Below are 24,449 nucleotides of genomic sequence, written 5' to 3'. Positions count from 1 at the left end.
ACTACAAAACGACGTATCCGCTTTCCAGGCTTCAATGGGTTAAACAACTTTAATTTTGGGGGAATTTTAAAGTTTCATGTATGTTGAATTGTCTCCACCTGCTCAGGACAATCTTGTGATATGATTGAAAGCTTCACGATGATTGAAAGTGCTGTGCATTTGGTAAACGACTAGTTGACACTTTTCTTTCTTGTCCTTTAGAGGAAAAACTGAGATTGGATGCAGTGTTAGTACTTTCAATGAATTAAATCAAATTAGTTACAGAGCCTTTTGGTGTGTACAGCAGGCCCGCTGAATCTGTGGAATGTATTTACAGGCAAGCATTCAGTTCAATATATGGAAGCATTAACTTTATATTCTATTCTTTGTACAGGCACAGTATGGATGCATGTATGAACAGTTTTTTTAGATCGCTCTAACAAAGCTATTTTTTCATTTTTCTTAAAAAAACAAACATATGTAGATGTTCAGGGAGAACTCGGGACGCTCAAAGTGAAGTCGGATCAATGATAGGTATTACGGTTTTGCCAAAAATGCTTTCTGTTCGAGGCCAGAAATTCTAGTCTGTCCACCTCTGCTGATACTGTGCCGGAACAGGTGGCAGTTAATTTCGTTGATTGCTTTGATCTGATTGCCTTTGATGTTTTGATGTGATTACAGTTACAGATACACACACACACATGCGCGTAAGCGCACACACTCCTCACACATGCATACATATGCTTCAAACACACACGCACGCGCACGCACACACACACACACAGGTAACTTTATGTGATTTTAATTACACACAGTAAACGACTAGTTGACACTTTTCTTTCTTGTCCTTTAGAGGAAAAACTGAGATCGGATGCAGTGTCTAGTTAGTACTTCAATTAATTAAATCAAATTAGTTACAGAGCCTTTTGGTGTGTACAGCAGGCCAGCTGAATCTGTGGAATGTATTTACAGGCAAGCATTCAGTTCAATATATGGAAGCATTAACTTTATATTCTATTCCATTCTTTGTACAGGCACAGTATGGATGCAGCAGATTCTTGTTAAGATCATGGATGCTGTACATCCTGACCAGGTAGAAGATGGCACCAATAGGGTGCGTGTTCCTTTGCTGGAGGACCGCTGCTTGGACAAGGTTCTTGGAGAAAGGCCAGATCCTAGGGTTTACCGTACACACCTCCCCACTAACATGTTGCCCCATGGTGTGAAGACCAAGCGAATCAAGGTAACTTAGTTGAAAGGAGGAACTTGCAAGTATTGTCTCTGCTGCTGTTATACTAGGAAAGAAATTAACCGATGATTCACACAGATAATATTTTTTTACTGTGTGTGGTTGCAAGATACCTGCCAACAAGCAGGTTCCCAAACATACTCTGTCTATTTTAAACTTCTGTGAATTTCTTTTTCTTTTCTTTTTTTGATCCACAACCACAAACTACAGAGATCCAAACATCTTGGGGGAGAAGATTTATTGAAAAGAGTGTTTCTGTCATGGTCATAGGTTTTTTTGTTAATAGTTAACTTTCTCTTTTATTTTGAAGGTAACTTTACCCATGATTTTTTTCTGCTTTATTGGACAATGGCTCAAATCACACAATGCTCCCTTTACTAATGTGTAGCGTTTCAGAACAGTGGCAAGCTGGACAAACACCTGATAATTGACCATGAAGCCCCTTTAGTTAGCAATGAACACTCTTGAGTTAGAAATGCTTAAGCTATGAAGAAGGGAAGTAACCCCTTTTATTTGCTACTCAGGTTGTGTATGTGATGAGGAACCCGAAGGATGTCCTGGTATCCCTCTATCACTTTGCTCACAGTTGGGTCCTCTTGGAAACACCAAAGAGCTTTGAGGATTTCTTTCAGGACTTCCTTGATGGCAATGGTAGGTTCAAGTGTTACATTAACAGGATAGGGACTAGCTCACCATTTGTTTCATTGTATTGTTATACCAGTAAATGTGTGGAGAAAAAAAGGAAATACTGCATTTGTGCATCTGAATTTTTCCTGCTTGTCATTATTCTGTAATAGCTTTTATGGGATCGTGGTTTGATCATGTGAGAGAATATTACAATGAAAAAGATCAAATGGACATCCTTTTCGTCAGGTATGAGGACATGTTGAAGGTTAGTAATCATATTTTCTTTATTATAATGGTTTATTCTGTTTTCTTTCACAGTAACAAGTTTAACTTCACCCCCAGTTCTGAGCCTAATGCCTGTTTCATGTTTTTGGTGAGGTGCGGAAGCATGCACAAATTCAAGAACGGACCTCTTCTGTAGCCTTGTAGACTAATTTGAATTGGCATAATTGCACTTTCAGATCCTGTGGCCAGCCCATCATTACAATGCAACCAGTCCGCATATAGGGGTTCTAGACCGTGGGCCTGTTCAGAGCCAGAGCCCGGCCAGAGCTCGTCTGGTTCGCAGTTGGTTTAACTTGCGAACCAGCTCTGAACGGATTGCTTTTCCACAGGCTCTAGAGCGGGGATGGGCAACTTAAATGCTGGAGGGGGCCACAATTTTTCCTCGACACTACCACAGGGCCACATATAGGACCGTGCATTTAACCAGATATGATGAAACTGCAATTTTAAATATGTTTACAGTGCAGTAACTTAACATAGTTCATGTTGAAATGCATGTATAACAGTATAAATAGGAAAACAAAAGGTTTGAAGCAAATAAAAAGTAACCACTTACTGTGATTTTTTTTTTTCAATGCAAGAACAGCAGACCAACATTAATTGCAAGAAGTAATTTTGTTCACTTTTACACTGCAGTTTTAAGATTTCATGCTCAAATGCATGTAGTTGTACTGAGGGCCACTCCAAGTGAGAGCGCGGGCTGTATGTGGCCCCCGGGCCTCCAGTTGCCCATCCCTGCTCTAGAACCATATCATTATGTCACTGTAAACATCTGTATATGTCTCCGCCCTCTTGGCAAGTACAATAACAATGGCAGACTACATGTCTCTACAACACATCTATGCTGCTCATCTTGATCACCATGGACGGGGAATATGTTTTTATTATAACTGAACGTAAGATGTTAATGTTGGCCTTTGTTGTAAGCTAACGCTAGTGGGCTAGTGCTGGCCCAATAGCCCGCTAGCGTTAGCCCACTAACCCATATCAATCACATTGTAGTTTAACAAATCAAATAAATGAATGATACACGTTTTAGTTGGTCTCTTTCAACAGCACAGAGTTGGTCTTGTTAGTCATATAACCCCACCCCCAGCCCCTGACTAGCGGTACGCGGTTCAAGACCATCAAAGAGTTGGTGCTGCTGTGGAACCCGTTTTCCCAGCCAGGAAGCAGTGGGCAGTGGAAAACCAAAGAACAGTTCGCCTGGCACAGGCCGGGAACTGCCTCCTGCAGAAAACAACCTCTAATAGAGAGCACATTAAATGACATGTCTTTGAAGGCCAACCCAGAAGTAGTATCGCCATAGTGTTTATTTGCCTATGGGATTTTTGCATTGGATTTTGGATCACTGCAGAATATAAGCTCTTTGCGAAATGCATTTCCGATGCTGACGCCTTTTGTTCAGCAGGATAATCTTCACAAATGAACACCACTGTCATTATGTTTGAAGCGTTAATGCAGCTGATGAAAGTAAAAAGCTAACATTATGTTATAATGAACTACACCATGGTCTACACTCCACTCCACTACTACTCCACGAGATTTAGAGGCAAATATTGTATTTCATACTCCACTACATTTAGCCGACAGCTTTAGTTACTTTACAGGTCGAGATTTTCAAATAAAGAATATGATCAATTTAAAGTGGTTAGACATTTTTAATTAAACCCCATATCAGTATATTAAGAAGTTAAAATGAGCCTTATCTATATAAAATTAAAATGCTGCTTACACAAATGCATCAATACAAATAATCTGATCATATATTTAGAATATAGTTAAAACAATCTGAGTGTGGCCATTCTGCATTACGAGGACTTTAACTTTTTATACTTAACTACATTTTGATGCTGATACTTTTGTACTTTTATTTGAATGCAGGACTTTTACTTGTAGTGGAGTTTATTTCACAGTGTGGTATTAGTACTTCTACTTAAGTAAGGGATCTGAATACTTCTTACACCACTGTTCTTTGCCCTGTCCGTAGTGCATTACAGCACCCAGCAGCCTTGAGGCATTTTTCTGTTATAGTGAGGGTATGCTAGCAGACTAATGATAATCTTATTTGTGATCTGAAAAACAGAGAGAGAAAGAGAGCAGGGCAAGAGGGATGAAACAATCAGAAATTTCATATATCCATTCAGTTTTGAACTTCAACTGGCACTCTTTTATTTAATCTTGTTGTGACCTCTTCTTCTGTCATGTAAAATGCTGTTTGACTTGGTGCCACCTACTGCATATCTCTAAGAACAACCTTAATATTCACAAAACAGTAGTGGGTGGAAACTAGAGTTTCATTTATTTTATTTTGCCATTTCACCCCCCCCCCCCCCCCCCCCCCCATTACATACATTTGGTATGACATCATGGCAGGTAAAAAAAAACATTTTCACCCCTTTTCTCCTTTGCAACACCTGTGTATAATAAGACTGTATTTAAACATCACTTATTCAGCATTCATGACCAGTGTATAATTATATAGATGGTGTAAAATATACTATAACACACAATATCATAGTTGTAAGAAGACTTAAAATGTTTTTGTCAACATTTGTAATTTACAGGACCTCCGAGGGGAAGTTGTGAAGCTTTGTGCTTTTCTTGGAAAAGATTTGACTGATGAAGCCATCGATCATGTTGTGGAGACGTCCACCTTTAAAAACATGAAGACAAACCCCAATGCCAACTACATGGAATTACTTGAAAAACAACGCTACCAGAAGGATACCATGCGCAAAGGTTTGTTTCACATTTTTCAACATCATGTTTGCAGAAAAATATATTACAAAGCTTTAATGGTAGATTCAAGTCTTTCTCGAATGTTTAAACTTTTATGTTGTCATTATGCTTTATTGATGTATTTAATGTGTATTTCTGCCAGGTGTGGCGGGTGACTGGAAGAATCACTTCACAGTGGCCCAGAATGAGTATTTTGACCAAGTGTTCGCAGAGAGGATGAGTGACCTGCCTCTGAGCTTCACCTGGGAGCTCAAACAGTAACTCCATGATCACTCAGTCATTCACTGTTGATAGTCAGGGCGAAGGAGAGGGAGGAGATTTCTTTTGTTTGTTTGTTTTTTAATTGTATTCATGTATGTTTGGAACCTCGCTTGTAATAAAAAAGTAAAAGAGAAAAAAAACAAGGTCAGGTTTGCTAAACAACACAGCATAGATATATAGTATAGTAAAAAAGAAATGTATAGTATAGTAAACTAGAAACTAGCCACGGGGGCTACTGCCGGTGTGTGTACACTATGTATATATGTGTAATATCTACATCTCCTGCAAACCCACCGCTCATAGTGCAGATCATAGTGCAATGACAAACGTATAGTGTAAATATAAGTACAGGTTATAAACACATGTAAACAAATGTAACAGGCTATACAATAGAAAGCAGTTAAAGCAGTTCCCTTAATCACTAACATTCAACAAGGTGACCCTTTTTTTATTAACCAAACCAACAAAACAGTGGACTTATGAGGAAAATATTTATTTTCGACATTTATTTAAAGATATATCTATTAGAAAACACTGCACCATTTAAACAAGTAAACATTGATTGTTTGTTTATTATTCATTGGGAGTTTTAGTCTTTGTGTGTGTTGGATTGGGTTTTAGCTTGATCACAAATATCTGTTTAGGGTTTAAAGGTTGGCATTATAAAACCGCATTAAGGACATCTAAATGTTGGCTTTGAAAGTTGGGTTTAATTGAGAAAAAAACAACAATAAAACATTCTTTCAACATTGTATTAACTGGAGACTTTCGGCTGAATGCATCCACGATTGCTCGGAGAAACTCAATAAATGATTGATGTAGATAATGGTGAGAATGTATTGATATCATTTGATCCTTGTGTCTTCTCCTTCTACACTCCTGCTGCATAATGATGAAGTAAACCTGGAAGCAAGGAAACATTTTTGACGTACAGTCATGGAAAAAATGATTAGACCACCCGTGTTTTCTTCAATTTCTTGTTCAGTTTAATGTCTGGTACAACTAAAGGTACATTTGTTTGGACAAATATAAGAGTTCAACTTAGGAGCAGATATCTAGCCATTTCCCATGGTTTTCTTGATCATGATTTTGGTTATTATATAGAACACCATGGAAAATGTCTGGATATCAGCTCTTAAATTAAACTCCTATGAACTATTTTTGTTACTATATTTGTCTAAACAAATGTACCCTTTGTCAACAAGCAATTCATTCATTGGACTGAATTGGTGCCATAACCAATTCTTAAAATACATTGATAAAAAAAAAACACAATTTACAGAAATATGCAGCGACAGAGGTTTATGAAATAAAATTACTTATCGTTATAAACTCAAACAAGTTCACTGAATATTTTACATTTGGAGCACAGACTTAAATTTTCCACAGCTTTTTGGTTACAGCCAGGAGGTAAACAATGTTTTAAAATATGTTTAAATTCCAAAAGAAGAGAAATTTCTCAGAAGCAGAAAGTGAAACACTGACGTCCAACAGCTCCAACAGAACAAACTGGTTCTGTTTGGCAGCATAAAAAGTGAAGTTTAAAAAGTTTTATTTTTTTTGTTTTTGTTTTTAGTGATAAATAATATAGCCTAAACATGCTTTGGTTTGTCACCATTAAAAACAAAACACAAGGAAGGAAATCAGTGCTGCGGTCAGCAAAGTAGCAGTGGGCCATTCAACTACTGGTGAGGTAGGAATATATAATGTATACATTGTGATATATAAAGCCTTATAGCCTATATAATAAATATTGTTATTATGATGATGGAGAGATATTCACTTCTTTACATTTAGTAAAAATTATGTCCCAGTCAGAGGAGCGTGTGGCAGCGCTGATTGGAAATGTTTCTATTCGGGCAGAAACGATAAGTAGCAGAAGACAACAACATCTAATAGCCTCTGCTAGTATTCTGTTTAAAGAATTTCATGGTCACGCTGACTCGAATTTGCGTACACGAGCTGAGAGCAGACGTGAGATCTGATTGTTCACGTCCAAATTTGACTTAGCAAGAGCAGTGAAGTTAGGTGTATATGTTGTCAGAGCAATGCGCAAGCAGTGTTGCAGGTGCTGGTCAGTGAGGTATATGCGATTGTGAGTTTTAATGGCATTAATTTGTGAGAATGACGACTCACAAGTGTATGTTGAGCCAAACATTGTCAGAAGAAAAAGTGCAAGACCCCTTGAGGGTGTAAATTTGTCTTGCATGACTACATGGGTCCAAAATTGTTCAAAACCTGCCAGCTGCAATGACTGTCGCAAGTCATCTGGTATAACATAGACTCAAACAAAAGTTTTAACTTCATCTGTACTACAGTTGCAAAGAAATCTCTGAAGTAGTAATTCATATCCTCAGGATTAGTTAAGCCCTTATATTTTTTGCCCCTTTTATTGAGAATTGGGGGTGGTGGATTTTTAGGGGGAGATAGCAGCTGACAGCAATGAACTTTTTACATCTCAAGAAAATGAAACATTGGAATTTAAATGTGGGAAAGAAATATTAAAATGTTCTAGATAAATAAAACATAATTACATACACTACAATCAAAACAAATATAATAGACTCTCAGGCTCCGTTTACAACACTTTGCACTGAGATAAATATTATGTATTATATATATATTATCTTATATTATAAATAATATATATTGTGGGGTAAAGTTTGACATCAAGTACAATGGCAAAAAGAGTATGATAATGATATGTAGAACCAAGGAGGATCAACATCTTAATTTCCCAGGTTTCTATCTGTCTGGTCAAACCCTGTCTGTGTGTACCGATGCATAATATCTTGGCCACATCATCAGTGATAAGATGGAGGATGATGCTGACATGTTTAGAAAGAGAAGAAAGCTTTATGTCCAAGCCAATATGTTAGTGAGAAAATTTCACTACTGCTCTGATGAAGTGAAGGTGAACTTGTTCAGAGCTTACTGCACCCCTACGTACACGGCCCCCCTCTGGGTGAGCTATAAGAAAGAGAGCTTGCGCAAACTCCAGGTTGCGTATAATGACTGTTTCAGAATCCTGCTCAAGAAGCCCAGGGGTAGTCGTGCCAGCAAGCTTTTTTGTGATTTAGGGATAAACACCTTCCAGGCCACCCTGAGAAGACTGATGTATATGTTTATATGCAGACTGCAGGGGTCCCAGAATAATCTTGTTATACAGTTGACCAATCCAAGGGGTAGTTCTGTTAGATACCAATCCTATATGTGGAAACACTGGTATTTGTGTCTTTTACAGGAAGTGTATAAGCACTGTTTTTATATGCCACTTTTTACGGCTATTATTTATTAGATGCCTTTTTTTGTATTTGCATAAGCACTTGTTTAATATTAGGTGATATAACGCCTTTTACACTGTATGTTTGTTTTATGTACTGTATGTGATTGTATGTCTATTTGGACGTTGGAGTCTGCAATAAAGTTTAATGTTGATAAACAGTTGGAATGGCTGCTTCGGAACCAACTGGGGATCAGTCATGTTCTTTCACCCACGTGAGAAAACAAATCACTGCATCTACATTCTTTGTTGTTACCGCAACCGGTGTTACCAGTTATGTATCTTTTGCGTTTGGGTGAGTTTCTCCACTGATGTTTCATCTGCTTTGTCAGATCTGTTCTTCCTCTCCATAGACGCTGACTCAAACATTATGGATTCTCTTGAGTTACTGAGCCCTTACCTGTTCAGATACAAAGGAAGGAACTTTGTGGTGCAGAAGGGGTTGAAACCAAAGGACCTTGACGCTTTCCTCCATGTGGATGTCCGGCCTACTGATGTCTATTTGATCACATACCCAAAGTCAGGTCAGTGACTTGCTCTAAACAGTAGTTAACCAAGAGCAAACTGAACCAGGATGTTGTTGGTTTTCGCTTGTTTTACAGATCTGTTATTTTCTAATGAATTAATTGTTTCCAAAAAAGTTTACTGGAAAAAAACTATGTCATTTGGTACTAATTGTAAGTGGGGGAAAAGGTCCCATTTAAACAATTTTAATATTTTGGGCATTTTAAATTGTCATGGCAAGGCAAGGCAAGTTTATTTGTATAGCACAATTCAACACAAGGTAATTCAAAGTGCTTTATATAAACATTAAAAACAGCAAGACACAATTGAAATCAGTAAAAACAGTCAATTAAAACAGGGAAATAGAAAAAAAAAACCAAATAAGATAAAATAATATACAGCAGGATAAGAAAATAGATAAAATAATAAAAAGCACAAGTCAAACATTGCGTAGTTAAAAAGTAAGGGCAGTAGAGTAGAGCAAATAAGTGTTAAAGTTAAGAGTACGCTGCAGTTAACAATAGTGTTTTTAGTCCTGATTTAAAGGAGCTGACTGTTTGGGCAGACCTCAGATCTACAGGTAGTTTGTTCCACAGGTGAGGAGCAGAATAACTGAAAGCTGCCTCACCCCGCTTAATTATTGTTCTTGGGAAATGCAACAAGCCAGTTCCAGTTGACCTAAGGGCAGTGGCGGTTCTAGATCAGTTTTACTGTGTGGGCCAAGCAGGAGCCAGTGTTTAATCAGAGGGGCACATTAAAAAAAAACGGCGGAGATGATATTTAGGCATTCAAAACCTTTATTTTAGCTTATTTAAAAATCTCATTTAAGTATATTTGGAAGATACAAATACACTGATTGAAACAATGAGACTTACCAACAATAATTATTTTTGTATGACAATGACATTTCTCATTTTTGTGCACAATTACTTATTTTTATTTTGAAAGTGCAGTCCAGTGAGAATGATCTTCTTTTATATACACAAGCTTTTATTGCACAATTAAACTATTATACAGTGGACACATTCTGGGTTCCTTTTGTGCACAATGAGATATTGTTTGAACAAAAAATAGGTAAGAATTGTTCCGTTGTTAATCGTTATAAATTGATCATTTAAATATTAATTTGACACAGGGGCCACAGCAGGGGCCAGGGGCTTCTTCACAGGGGCAGTGGCCCCTGTAGGCCCCTGTGTAGAACCGCCACTGCCTAAGGGGTCTGGTTGCTTCGTAGAGAGGTACAGATCAAGCATGTAATTTGGTCCGAGACCATTCATTGCTTTGTAGACCAGCAGTAAGATTTTAAAATCTAACCTCTGACTCACAGGAAGCCAGTGTAGTGATTCAAGGACCGGACGCAATTTCGTCCCGCTAGTCCTACAACTTGAAGAGTTGCAGGACAAATTATATATAAATAAATTATATACAAAACGTGTGGTTTGATCGGGATTGGTGTGCTATTACGTTTCTCTACAGAATACGAATTTTTTGCGACGTAAGTCGCGAAAAACTGCCCAAAATTTTGCATTGAAATGAATGGGACGGCCGAAAAAAAATGAGCGAAAAAGAACAATAATTGGAGATTTTTAAAAGTCTACTTCTCCAGCATAATTTCACCTAGAGACTCCATTTAAACGTTAAACAGTAGACACAAGTCTTGTGTATCGGTGTATTAATCCACGTTTCCATAGGTCATATCATTTTTTATCAATCCCTGTTCAATGACCAAGATCATTTTTGGAGAATTTCTGAGATTATAATGGGTGTGTATTGCACGGAATGTTCGTGTCACAGTGTGTGACATCATCGCCAGAGTGTAGAGGGAGAGAATAAATTGTCAAAAAATAAATTTGAAAACTGCGCTCCAGGCCGCAAATTCCACTCTACAGAAATAATTTATACATAGAAACGTAGGAAAATTTGTCTTCTCACTCACAATCCTCTGGTAAAGCTGTCAGAGTTATAGTTTGGGCGTAGGACGCACAGATGCGCCACCAACACGCACCAACAGCCTCATTGACTCCATATTAAAAACGCAGAAAGATTTCTGAAAAAGGAAGATGTAACAGTTTTTTTAGATCGCTCTAACAAAGCTATTTTTTCATTTTTCTTAAAAAAAAAAACATATGTAGACGTTCAGGGAGAACTCGGGATGCTCAAAGTGAAGTCGGATCAATGATAGGTATTATGGTTTTGCCAAAAATGCTTTCTGTTCGAGGCCAGAAATTCTAGTCTGTCCACCTCTGCTGATACTCTGCCGGAACAGGTGGCAGTTAATTCTGTTGATTGCTTTGATCTGATTGCCTTTGATGTTTTGATGTGATTACAGTTACAGATACACACACACACATGCGCGTAAGCGCACACACTCCTCACACATGCTATGAGGGGTATTTTATGCCAGCACACTATACTTAAACGCCTAGAATGCGTCGCCTGTGCCAGCATAAAGTCTGATTAATAGGCGTGCTTACAGACACGCGTATTGCGAGTACACCAGATGACATGGGTGACGGGTGAAAAGTGCCACGAGCGAACGCAGTGGACGCCTGTGTGTGTGTGTAACGCGTGTACGCCTATAACAGTTCAGCTGTTACACAGAGTCTCAGCTTCATACGGGGTTGTGAAAGCAGAACTTATAGATGAACTCCAAGCCCCAACAGAGCTGTCAGGATATTTCTATCATTTTCAGGCCCGTTTTTATTTTCTTGATGATATTTAATGATAGCAAGGGTGAAAGGGATAATTAAAATAATTTCAGCTACTTAAAAATAGACGCTCACAGCCAGTTCCCAGTTCGCTCTTGGACATACAGTTCATTACGCATCAGCTGTAATGTACAAATTGAATATTAAGTAGCCATGCGGACCTGTCCAATGAATAAGGATGCTTTTTTGAGTAATTTTATGCGCTTGGACATACAGTTCATTAAGCATCAGCCGAGCATTGTCCGGTTCTGAGCTTTGTGCTCTGTGCGCGTTCTCATCAAAGGAGCTGCGATCGCGAGCAAGCTTCCCCCATATTCCAGGGATTTATTATGATGCAGCTACTGCGTTGCCATGGTGATGAGATAAACAACATGAAAGTAGCTTACTTCAGAAGCGATCAGCAGCACCGCCCGGTCAACTTCTGCCCGGCGCTCTGTATAACATGTGGCCTTCCCAAACATCAGGCTCACCCGCCGGCATTAGTTATGATTATGACTAATAATCAATAATAATAATTATGTTAATAAATGTGAACCGTGCATGGTTCAGAGAACAGTAGCCTATACTAGTGCATGATGATACTTTTTCCCTCTTTTTTATGCTTGATAATAAGTATTTATTAATACAGGACTTTTTTTTGTCACGCAGTGTTGACATACTAATATTAATACCATCAGTATTTCCCAGTATCTCAAACCGAGAAGGTAGTAGTAGCAGATTAACTGCGATAGCGCCATCATTGCCACTGAGAGAGGATTTACAGACGTTTCCTTTTTCTTTATCTTACGAGGATCTCGTAATTATGAGATCAGGATCTCGTAATTACGAGAAAAGGTGTCTATTTTTTTTTAATCCAGTGAATGCAATGCGCTTCCGTACACAAGCTCTCCCAACAGAGCTCTATAAAGGCTGTACACAATACAACAGTAAAGACAAAACATGCGTATCGGCTCTATCGCACGGCACAATAAATCATTTTATTGCACAAAGTGCCGACTACAGATGAACCCAAACAGTAGATAAGGTGTTAAGGAACAGCATAACATCAGACAGAATCCTCACATTAACGGCGATTGTTGTTTCAGTACCACGGACAGCTCATGCGTAACAGAACATGCGCAGATCATATCCTACAGCAACCAGTTAGTGTGGAAACCAGTAAGGACACACCGGCCTTTAATCTTACTGTTGTCTCACGCCAGTGTTTACTTGTACTGTTTAAGGTTGAGCCGCCAGCCGTTGTGAGAAATAAAGCATGACGCGGTGCGAGCCGCAAATATAACGACCACCCGTCAACGAAGAGTTCCAGGGTGGTCACAAGGGCCGAGTTACAAATGCAATTATACATTTATATCCTTTCTTACATACTTGTTTACATTTTTTGTAACAAAATATGTTTTTATCAAACTATGATGGCGAATTTTGAGTTTAACAGCCGCTTCGCTTCACAATTAAAGCAATCCATGTTTTACCAAGAGAGACCTATTACACAGTTATACCTACCTAAATGCAATTTAAGTACACGCCTCGGCTGATGCTTAATGAACTGTATGTCCAAGCGCATAAAATTACTCAAAAAGCATCCTTATTCATTGGACAGGTCCGCATGGCTACTTAATATTCAATTTGTACATTACAGCTGATGCGTAATGAACTGTATGTCCAAGAGCGAACTGGGAACTGGCTGTGAGCGTCGCACTTTAGTATTACTATTTTTAATAGTACTTTCACCCTTGCTATCATTAAATATCATCAAGAAAATAAAAACGGGCCTGAAAATGATAGAAATATCCTGACAGCTCTGTTGGGGCTTGGAGTTCATCTATAAGTTCTGCTTTCACAACCCCGTATGAAGCTGAGACTCTGTGTAACAGCTGAACTGTTATAGGCGTACACGCGTTACACACACACACAGGCGTCCACTGCGTTCGCTCGTGGCACTTTTCACCCGTCACCCATGTCATCTGGTGTACTCGCAATACGCGTGTCTGTACGCCTATGTAGAATTGTACTTAACAGTCACGCGGGTCTTCATGTCACGTATTTGAGGCGTAGTTCACCCGTCACGCAGCCGTCACGTAGGCGTATGCGCAACAACGCGTGTACAGCGTCTGCGTGACGCCTACGTGACGCCTGTCTGTCCATTGAAAGTGAATGGAATTTACACGCGCACGTTAGACGTTTGATGTCATCGCATAGGCGCTGTACACGCGTTTTAGTATAGTGTGCTGGCATAAAATGCCCCTCATACACATGCATACATATGCTTCAAACACACACGCACGCGCACGCACACACACACACACAGGTAACTTTATGTGATTTTAATTACACACAGTAAACGACTAGTTGACACTTTTCTTTCTTGTCCTTTAGAGGAAAAACTGAGATTGGATGCAGTGTCTAGTTAGTACTTCAATTAATTAAATCAAATTAGTTACAGAGCCTTTTGGTGTGTACAGCAGGCCAGCTGAATCTGTGGAATGTATTTACAGGCAAGCATTCAGTTCAATATATGGAAGCATTAACTTTATATTCTATTCTTTGTACAGGCACAGTATGGATGCAGCAGATTCTTGCTGAGATCATGGATGCTGCACATCCTGACCAGGTAGAAGACTGCAGCAATAGGGTGCGTGTTCCTTTCCTGGAGGACCGCTGCTTGGACAAGGTTCTTGGAGAAAGGCCAGATCCTAGGGTTTATTGTACACACCTCCCCACTAACATGTTGCCCCATGGTGTGAAGACCAAGCGAATCAAGGTAACTTAGTTGAAAGGAGGAACTTGCAAGTATTGTCTCTGCTGTTGTTATACTAGGAAAGAAATTAACCGTCTATGATTCACACAGATAATATTTTTTTACTGTGTGTGGTTGCAAGATACCTGCCAACAAGCAGGTTCCCAAACATACTCTGTCTATTTTTAAACTTCTGTGAATTTCTTTTTCTAGGGAAGTAACCCCTTTTATTTGCTACTCAGGTTGTGTATGTGATGAGGAACCCGAAGGATGTCCTGGTATCCCTCTATCACTTTGCTCACAGTTGGGTCCTCTTGGAAACACCAAAGAGCTTTGAGGATTTCTTTCAGGACTTCCTTGATGGCAATGGTAGGTTCAAGTGTTACATTAACAGGATAGGGACTAGTTCACCATTTGTTTCATTGTACTGTTATACCAGTAAATGTGTGGAGAAAAAAAGGAAATACTGCATTTGTGCGTCTGAATTTTTCCTGCTTGTCATTATTCTGTAATAGCTTTTATGGGATCGTGGTTTGATCATGTGAGAGAATATTACAATGAAAAAGATCAAATGGACATCCTTTTCGTCAGGTATGAGGACATGTTGAAGGTTAGTAATCATATTTTCTTTATTATAATGGCTTATTCTGTTTTCTTTCACAGTAACAAGTTTAACTTCACCCCCAGTTCTGAGCCTAATGCCTGTTTCATGTTTTTGGTGAGGTGCGGAAGCATGCACAAATTCAAGAACGGACCTCTTCTGTAGCCTTGTAGACTAATTTGAATTGGCGTATATGCACTTTCGGATCCTGTGGCCAGCCCATCATTACAATGCAACCAGTCCGCATATAGGGGTTCTAGACCGTGGGCCTGTTCAGAGCCAGAGCCCGGCCAGAGCTCGTCTGGTTCGCAGTTGGTTTAACTTGCGAACCAGCTCTGAACGGATTGCTTTTCCACAGGCTCTAGAGCGGGGATGGGCAACTTAAATGCTGGAGGGGGACACTATCACAGGGCCACATATAGGACTGTGCACTTAACCAGATATGATGAAACTGCAATTTTAAATATGTTTACAGTGCAGTAACTTAACATAGTTCATGTTCAAATGCATGTATAACAGTATAAATAGGAATACAAAAGGTTTGAAGCAAATAAAAATAACCACTCACTGTGATTTTTTTTTCAATGCATTACAGCAGACCACCATTAATTGCAAGTAATTTTGTGCATTTTTACACTGCACTTTTTTTAATTTACAGGACCTCCGAGGGGAAGTTGTGAAGCTTTGTGCTTTTCTTGGAAAAGATTTGACTGATGAAGCCATCGATCATGTTGTAGAGATGTCCATCTTTAAAAACATGAAGACAATCCCCAATGCAAACTACTTGGAATTACTTGAAAAACAATTCTACCAAAGGGATACCATGCGCAAAGGTTTGTTTCATTACAAAGCTTTAATGGTAGATTCAAGTCTTTTTCGAATGTTTAAACTTTTATGTTGTCATTATGCTTTATTGATGTATTTAATGTGTATTTCTGCCAGGTGTGGCGGGTGACTGGAAGAATCACTTCACAGTGGCCCAGAATGAGTATTTTGACCGAGTGTTCGCAGAGAGGATGAGTGACCTGCCTCTGAGCTTCACCTGGGAGCTCAAACAGTAACTTCATGATCACTCAGTCATTCACTGTTGATAGTCAGGGCGAAGGAGAGGGAGAAGATTTCTTTTGTTTGTTTGTTTTTTAATTGTATTCATGTATGTTTGGAACCTCGCTTGTAATGAAAAAGTAAAAGAGAAAAAAAACAAGCTTGGGTTTGCTAAACAACACAGTATAGATATATAGTATAGTAAAAAAGAAATGTATAGTATAGTAAAAAAGCATCATATATATGGTATAGTAAAAACACACACACACACACACACACAAATATATATATATATATATATATATATATAGTATTTGTACATAGTATATAGTATATATATAAAACATTTATAAACAGTATAGTAAAAAAGCAACTTCTATAGTATAGAAAAAAACATATATGGTATGAACAACAAAAGAAACAACATGTATATAGTATAGAAAACTACCCATTATATATATAGTATAGCAAAAAAAGACAACATGTATATATTATAGTAAAAAACAAGTGCATTCTAAAAAATAAAAAAAATTAAATCCCCGGCCATATAACTTTAGATCTTTATATTTACATGTAGATCTACAGAGGTTGAGGTCAATTCCAGATGTCACTATACTGAATCTAGAGAAAACTGGCTAATGGACGGTTTCCCTTGTCTTGATGCAAAACAAAAGAGTGAAAACTGCTCTTCTTGTAACAACAGGATACAAGAACAGATGCAAATAAAGATACAGAACAAGATAAGATCATAGTGCAATGACAAACGTATAGTGTAAATATAAATACAGGTTATAAACATATGTAAACAAATGTAACGGGCTATACAATAGAAAGCAGTTAAAGCAGTTCCCTTAATCCAGGAATACCAGACACTAACATTCAACAAGGTGACCCTTTTTTTATTTACCAAATCAACAAAACAGTGGACTTATGAGGAAAATATTTATTTTTGGGAGTTTTCGTCTTTGTGTGTGTTGTGATTGTGTGTTAGCTTGATCACAAATATCTGTTTAGGGTTTAAAGGTTGGCATTATAAAATAACATTAAGGACATCTAAATGTTGGCTTTGAAAGTTGGGTTTAATTGAGAAAAAAACAAAAATAAAACATTCTTTCAACATTGTGTTAACTGAATCCATGATTGCTTGTAGAAACTCAATAAATGATTGATGTAGATAATAAACACAGGTGAGAATGTATTGATAATTGACTTAAGTAAAACTGAAGGCAACCTGCCAAGCATATGGTAACCCCGTCCTAAAGCACCCTACTTTATCATCCATTTTACTCTAAATGGGACCCTTGGGGTTGCCAATTGGGCCGAGCACAACCCTTGAGTACTTGGACGGACACCATCCTTTTATTTCTGCCGCCATCCGCCACCAACATTTGTGACGTACCCCAAAAGTGTGTCTTCTCCTTCTACACTCCTGCTGCATTATGCAGAAGTAAACCTGGAAATGGTAAATGGGGTGCACTTATATAACGTTTTTATCCAAAGCGCTTTACACTACACACTACGCTCATTCACCCATTCACACACACATTCATACTGGTGGCAGAGGCTACCACCTGCCACCATTGGGAATTCATTCACACGCTGATGAACGCAGCATCGGGAGCAATTTGGGGTTCAGTATCTTGCTCAAGGATACTTCATCATGTAGGTGCCATGGTCGGGGATCGAACCACCAACCTTCTTGATACTGGATGAACGCTCTTACCAACTTCCTTGCTTTTAGAAGATTTAGAAGATTGGACCACCCTTGTTTTCTTCAATTTCTTGTTCATTTTAATGTCTGGTACAACTAAAGGTACATTTGTTTGGACAGATATAATGATAACAACAAAAATTGTTCATAAGAGTTTAATTTAAGAGCCGATATCTAGCTATTTTCCATGGTTTTCTTGATAATGATTTTGGTTATTATATAGAACACCATGGAAAATGTCTAGATATCAGCTCTTAAATTAAACTATTATGAATTATTTTTGTTATTCATTTTGTCCAAACAAATGTACCTTTAGTTGTACCAGACATTAAAATGAACAAGAAAAGGAAGAAAACAAAGGTGGTCCAATCTTTTCCATGACTGTATTTGTAGACAAGCAATTCATTAATTGGACTGAATTGGCACCACAACCAGTTCTTATAATACATCCATGAAAAAAACACATTTTGCAGAAATATGCAGGAGGTTTATGAAAACTTATAGTTATAAACTCAAACAAGTTCACTGAATATTTTACATTTGGAGCACAGACTTAAATTTTCCACAGCTTTTTGGTTACAGCCAGGAGGTAAAAATGTTTTAAAATATGTTTAAATTCCAAAAGAAGAGACATTTTTCAGTGGCAGAAAGTGAAACGCTGACGTCCAACAGCTGCAACAGAACAAACTGGTTCTGTTTGGCAGCATAAAAAGTAAAGTGGTTTTAGTGATAAATAATATAGCCTAAACATGCTTTGGTTTGTCACCATTAAAAACAGAACACAAGGAAGGAAATCAGTGCTGCGGTCAGCAGAGTAGCAGTGGGCCATTCAACTACTGGTGAGGTTGGAATATATAATTTATACATTGTGATATATAAAGCCCAATAGCCTATATAATAAATATTGTTATTATGATGATGGAGAGATATTCACTTCTTTACATTTAGTAAAAATTATGTCCCAGTCAGAGGAGCGTGTGACAGCGCTGATTGGAAATGTTTCTATTCGGGCAGAAACGATAAGTAGCAGAAGACAACAACATCTAATAGCCTCGGCTAGTATTCTGTTTAAAGAATTTCATGGTCACGCTGACTCGAATTTGCGTACACGAGCTGAGAGCAGACGTGAGATCTGATCGCTCACATCCAAATTGATAAATGCCGAGCCTTGCATAGAAATGATCGTACGCCCACTTTACACTTACTTTCTGGCGTATGTTCATTTGATAAATGGGGGACAATATGAGTATAATTTATTGTTGCAGACAATTAGTATCAAACTGATGCATTCAGCCCACCTTTACCGAAAACATGGGCATGATTAATAAAAAAAAACTTTCATGCACAACACTGCTTTGTAATTTGGTAATAAATGAAGCATCCTCTAGTTATGAGGGTGTTCCTGATTGAATTATATACAATTGGATAGTATTTGTTACTAATTATTTAATTTCCCCTCAATGATAAATAAAGGAATTTTGAATTTGAATTCATTCTAATAAATTACTGTCACCTAGAGAATATTTTCATTCCTGCACAGCAATTCAACTGAACGTGTGAAGACAGGCAGTGGTGGAATGTAACTAAGTACATTTACTCAAGTACTGTACTTAAGTATGGGTTTGAGGTACATGTACTTTACTTGAGTATTTCCATTTGATGTAACGTTATACTTCTCCTCGACTATATTTTGAGGCAAATATTGTACTTTTTACTCTTTTTACTCTAAATTAAACCTTATAACAGTATATTAAGTAGTTAAAATGAGCCCTACTTTGAGAAATTAAAATGCTGCTTACATAAATGCATCAATACAAATAATTTAATAGTATATTAAGAATATATGTATTTAACAATCTGAGTGGGTCCCTTCTGCATAACAAGTACTTTTACTTTTGATTCTTTAAGTACATTTTGATGCTGATACTTTTGTACTTTTACTGAAGTAAGTTTTGAATGCAGGACTTCTACTTGGGGTAAGTTTGCAGTGTGGTATTAGTACTTTTACAGGCAACCATACAATTCAACATGGAAACATCACCTATATGTTGTATTCTGTGTGAAGGCACAGCATGGATGCAGCAAATTGTTGATAAGATCATGAATGACAATTAGATTAGTGTTCCCTTGCTGGAGGGCGACCCTTTGTACAACTTTTTTTGAGAATGGCCAGATCCCCCCTTCCCTTCCTGCTTTGCCTCAAACACGCAAACTTTGCCGAGTCATTAAGTCTTTACCTTGTTGACGCATGAAAAACAACAAGACACAAGGGTGTGAGATTAGTCAGCGGTCAGTTATGAAGTAGTCCACAGCTGCAGGCCTCAGGTAAACAGGCAGTTAAACAGGCAAAACTCAGATATTCTTTGAAATCCAGTCAATACATTTTTTTCTTACATTCGTTAATATGCTTGTGTTGTGAAGAAATATGTGCTATTTATTTGGAAGAGTGAAGGCCAAGAGAATCAAGTTAGTCAGGTTCATTGAGTTCAACTCAGGTTGATGAATGTCGCTGCTGCTGTCATTAGGCCTGAATTTTTCTATGCTAATTTACACAGGCAAAATGTTTTTTATTTGGTAATTTTTTTCCAATATGTTGTTAAAATATACACAAAATTCCTGTAAACTAAGCAGGCAGCTCTCAAACATACTAGATCTACTTATATTTTCCAATAAAAGTATGCTTTATTTTTACAACACTGGCATATTAATGGATTAAACGAATTACAGAAACATCTTGGGGGGAAAATTATTGACTTGATTTTGTCTTTTTACCTGCCTGTTTAACTGAGGCTCGCAGCTTTGGACAACCTCATAACTGACAATTGGCAAAGCCTACAACATTGTGTCTTGTTGAAGTGTCGTCACGGTCCAGAGTGCTTGACTCTGCAAAGTTCACATGATGATCAAATTTGAGGCAGGCTAGGCAGTTTTAATATATGCACGGTTGAAATCTCCAGCCACGGAGAACACAAGAAAGACAAGAAACTGTAAGAATGTGCTATTTTAAGATTGCCAAAGGCCCCGTACAGAACAAATAAAGCACCTGTTGGCTGTTTATATGACATGACTCATTATTTACCTTGATGCCTCAACATAAACACCTCAGTCATCAGTTTATTCGGAAAAAAGGTAGTCAAAAACAAACAAGTTAGTCAAATAATCAGTGTATGTGGTTGTTCTGGGGGAGGTCCTATGACAGGACGGACCATATAAAAGCCTCCTCTGACCCATTGCATCCATACTCACTACATCTCTCTTTTTTTGAAGGATCTGCACTCCATCTCTCGTAGAAGCTAAGCACCATGGGTTCTATGGACACGGCAAGCCCTAAGATGTTCAAACACAAAGGGAAGAACTTTCTAGTGCACGAGGGGTTAACCCCCCAAGACCTTGATTCTTTTCTGGATATAGATGTCCGTCCTACTGATATCTATTTGGTCGCATACCCAAAGTCAGGTTAGTAACTTTCTGTGAACATTTATATGCTTATCTTTTGGATCCTAATATTTTCCTCTGTGTTCCCTGGAAATTTAGTCATTAGTTACTAAGTAATGGGAAACATTATTTAATCCTGTAGACTGTTTGGCTTTGGTCCATATTAACTTCCTTAAAGTTGATGTAATTCACATTCACTGTCTGCGTCAGGAACAAACTGCTTACCTGTTGTTAAATGTTTGACATTAGAACCTGCATTAAGACTTTTACATTTTGGCATTCATTTTGGAAACAGTTGATTTGTAACATTATTGTGACATTTTTCACACGCATACGCATTGAGTTGACATGCTGCGCATTGAGTAAAGGACTTTCTAGGTTACATGCTTGCTTGTAAACTTTTTCATCAGAAATGTTGAGTAAACCCAACATGTTCTCACGTACACGGGCCTCTTTTGCATGTGTATGAGATGCACCAGTCTTTTCATTGTAATGTAAACCGATAATGTGAAAAGTCAGCACTTTAACAGCATTATTAGTGCAATGATCAACCCAGGGCTGGCAGGAGGGGAGGTGGTGTGAGAGATGTTTTACCAACTCCTGGTGATTTACATAGTAAATGCTATATGCAAACTTTAGCTGTAATCGGTTAGCTCAGATAAACCTGAAGACAGGAGCTGACCTGAGGTCTGTGGAGTGCCCCAGCACCAAGCTTTTTTGAAGGATCTGTATTTCATCTCTCGTAGAAGCTAAACACCATGAGTTCTATGGACTCGGCAAGCCCTAAGATGTTCAAACACAAAGGGAAGAACTTTCTAGTGCACGAGGGGTTAACCCCCCAAGACCTTGATTCTTTGCTGGATATAGATGTCCGTCCTACTGATATCTATTTGGTCGCATACCCAAAGTCAGGTTAGTAACTTGCTGTGGATCCTAATATTTTCCTCTTTGTTCCCTGGAAATGTAGTCATTAGTTACTAAGTAATGGGAAACATTATTTAATCCTGTAGACTGTTTGGCTTTGGTCCATATTAACTTCCTTAAAGTTGATGTGATTCACATTCACTGTCTGCAACAGGAACAAACTGCTTGCCTGTTGTTAAATTGACATTAGAACCTGCATTAAGACAGGAGCTGACCTGAGGTCTGTGGAGTGTCCCAGCACCAAGCTGTGCACCTGCAAGATTTTTTAACAACGTGGATGTGGTCAAACACAACTTATAATAACTGGTCAGCTCCAGGAGTCTGCACCAACAGAGCAAGACTACAGAAGAGAAAAAGTCCGTCCTTGGAGCCGCTCTGACCTTGCTTTTGGATTAGAGACTAATATTAGCTGACTTGTTATATCTTGTGTTGCTGCACTTGCTTGATGTTTGGCTATTGGAAAAGCTGTCAAGTACTTTTTGATCATAAGTAATATAATCATAACAAATGAAGTGTACAGCTGTTCATATTTACTGCAGCTGTGTAGAAGGGAATTACACTCTTAAACTGCTGTGCTGAAAAAAAAACAAGTCAGTTTCAAGTCGGCGAAAAGGACATAACTATATTTGGTTATCATAAAGAAAATGGATAAAAGTGTTCTTCCAGTAAATTCATTCTAATTAATAACTGTCACCTACAGAGTTGTACTGTAATTTTGTTAACGGGAAAGCAAACAATTCCACATGTGGAGGCATTAACTGTTTATTGTATTCTGTGTGAAGGCACGACATGGATGCAGCAGATTCTTATGAAGATCGTGGATGCTGCACATCCTGACCAGGTGGAAGATGCCACAAATAGGGAGCGTTTTCCCATGCTGGAGGGCGACATCGGATCCAGCGCTCGTCGAGACAGGCCAGATCCCCGGCTGTGCCGCACACACCTCCCCCCTTATATGATCCCCCGTGGAGTGCAGTCCAAGGGAGCAAAGGTAACTTAGTTTGAAGGGATTCATTTACAAGATTTGTCTCTGCTGTAATTCCAGACCTGACGTTAACTCCATTTGCTACTCCTATAAATATATATTAATTTTACTTTAATTTGCTGCTACTCAGGTTGTGTATGTGATGAGAAACCCGAAAGATGTCCTGGTGTCCTTCTATCACTTTGCTGCAAGTTTTGTCATGATGGAAACACCAAAGAGCTTTGAGGATTTCTTTCAGGACTTCATGGACGGCAATGGTAGGTTCAGGTGTTGTATGGATAGGATTTTAAATGTGTTTTTTTTACTGCATTTGTGTAACTAAATTTTTCCCGTTTCTCAATCTGTAACAGTTGGTATGGCCTCATGGTTTGATCATATAAGAGAATATTACGATGTAAAAGACCAGATCGACGTCCATTTTGTCAAGTACGAGGACATGTTGAAGGTTGGTAATCATATTTGGGATTTATTGTATTGTTTTCTACAACAGTAACAAGATAATTAATGAATATAAAATAATATTGTCTGATTTGAATTTGCAAAAACTGTGCAGGGTATCACTTTTTTTCAACCTCCCTTATTAGCATGTATAAGTAAGGGATAATAGTGAGCAGCTCATTATTATGAAAAAGGGCCTCTTTTGAGGCTCATGGCATAATTATTACCCTGAACATTATCACACCTATTACAGGGCTACACTAGTTGTAAGTAATACACTGTAATGCACCTGGGAGAAGACATTAAATGCTTTCCACATTTATTCTTGACAGGACCTCAGAACGGAAGTTGTGAAGCTTTGTGCTTTTCTGGGAAAAGATTTGACTGATGAAGCCATCGATGATGTTGTGGAGAGTTCTATCTTTAAAAACATGAAGAAGAACCCCAAGGCTAACTACAAGGACTTAGTTGCAAATAAACGCTACACAAAGGCTACCATGCGCAAAGGTTTGTTTCCAGCATGTTTACAGGAAAATATAGCATAAAAACTTTAATGGTAGATTCAACCCTTTCTGTTTTGCTTTTAACTTTAATGATGTGTTTTTTTTTCTGCCAGGTATGGCAGGTGACTGGAAGAATCACTTCACAGTGGCCCAGAATGATTATTTTGACCGAGTGTTCGCAGAGAGGATGAGGGACCTGCCTCTGAGCTTCACCTGGGAGCTCAAAAAGTAACTCCATAGTCACTCAGTCATCCACTGTTGATAGTCAGGGTTTTTTTTGTCTGTTGTATTTAAAAAAAATGTATTCATGTTTGTTGGGAACTTCTTTTGTATTTTCATTCAAAATACCCTCTTAAAAACAAATGCAAAGTGTAGTTTGCCACCCCCCAAAAAAGAAGAATATTGTATGCAAAAAAAAAAAAAAAAAAAAATG

At 38.2% G+C, this 24,449-nt stretch overlaps 3 protein-coding genes across 3 annotated transcripts; all 3 read left to right on the top strand.

The window, feature by feature from the left end:
- Nucleotides 1-1,013: 1,013 nt before the first annotated feature.
- LOC131991467 (amine sulfotransferase-like) lies at nt 1,014-5,143 on the top strand. Its single transcript, XM_059356923.1, has 5 exons — nt 1,014-1,222; nt 1,753-1,879; nt 2,026-2,120; nt 4,708-4,882; nt 5,025-5,143. The coding sequence occupies exons 1-5, from the start codon at nt 1,025-1,027 to the stop codon at nt 5,141-5,143; spliced, it is 714 nt and encodes a 237-aa protein (XP_059212906.1). The 5' UTR covers nt 1,014-1,024.
- A 2,913-nt stretch (nt 5,144-8,056) lies between these two features.
- LOC131991236 (amine sulfotransferase-like) lies at nt 8,057-16,037 on the top strand. The gene is made up of 7 exons (XM_059356576.1): nt 8,057-8,108; nt 8,780-8,950; nt 14,191-14,399; nt 14,618-14,744; nt 14,891-14,985; nt 15,635-15,809; nt 15,919-16,037. The coding sequence occupies exons 2-7, from the start codon at nt 8,797-8,799 to the stop codon at nt 16,035-16,037; spliced, it is 879 nt and encodes a 292-aa protein (XP_059212559.1). The 5' UTR covers nt 8,057-8,108; nt 8,780-8,796.
- A 5,896-nt stretch (nt 16,038-21,933) lies between these two features.
- LOC131991354 (amine sulfotransferase-like) lies at nt 21,934-24,248 on the top strand. The gene is made up of 6 exons (XM_059356739.1): nt 21,934-22,078; nt 22,873-23,081; nt 23,206-23,332; nt 23,426-23,520; nt 23,846-24,020; nt 24,130-24,248. Exons 1-6 carry the CDS (start codon nt 21,934-21,936, stop codon nt 24,246-24,248), a joined length of 870 nt encoding a protein of 289 aa, XP_059212722.1.
- The last annotated feature ends 201 nt before the right edge of the window (nt 24,249-24,449 follow it).

Source organism: Centropristis striata, chromosome 18, assembly GCF_030273125.1.
Source record: "Centropristis striata isolate RG_2023a ecotype Rhode Island chromosome 18, C.striata_1.0, whole genome shotgun sequence".
Lineage (NCBI taxonomy): Eukaryota > Metazoa > Chordata > Actinopteri > Perciformes > Serranidae > Centropristis > Centropristis striata.
Note: the sequence above shows the minus strand (reverse complement) of the source record. Positions and strands in the feature narration are given on the sequence as shown.

Bases quoted from the DNA above. Each gene is read 5' to 3' on its own strand.
- LOC131991467 (XM_059356923.1), top strand. From the start codon at position 1,025: ATGCAGCAGATTCTTGTTAAGATCATGGATGCTGTACATCCTGACCAG. The intron at 1,880-2,025 runs GTAGGTTCAAGT...ATTCTGTAATAG, and splicing joins GGACTTCCTTGATGGCAATG to CTTTTATGGGATCGTGGTTT. The intron at 2,121-4,707 runs GTTAGTAATCAT...TGTAATTTACAG, and splicing joins GGTATGAGGACATGTTGAAG to GACCTCCGAGGGGAAGTTGT.
- LOC131991236 (XM_059356576.1), top strand. From the start codon at position 8,797: ATGGATTCTCTTGAGTTACTGAGCCCTTACCTGTTCAGATACAAAGGA. The intron at 8,951-14,190 runs GTCAGTGACTTG...TTCTTTGTACAG, and splicing joins GATCACATACCCAAAGTCAG to GCACAGTATGGATGCAGCAG. The intron at 14,400-14,617 runs GTAACTTAGTTG...TTTGCTACTCAG, and splicing joins TGAAGACCAAGCGAATCAAG to GTTGTGTATGTGATGAGGAA.
- LOC131991354 (XM_059356739.1), top strand. From the start codon at position 21,934: ATGGACTCGGCAAGCCCTAAGATGTTCAAACACAAAGGGAAGAACTTT. The intron at 23,082-23,205 runs GTAACTTAGTTT...GCTGCTACTCAG, and splicing joins TGCAGTCCAAGGGAGCAAAG to GTTGTGTATGTGATGAGAAA. The intron at 23,333-23,425 runs GTAGGTTCAGGT...AATCTGTAACAG, and splicing joins GGACTTCATGGACGGCAATG to TTGGTATGGCCTCATGGTTT.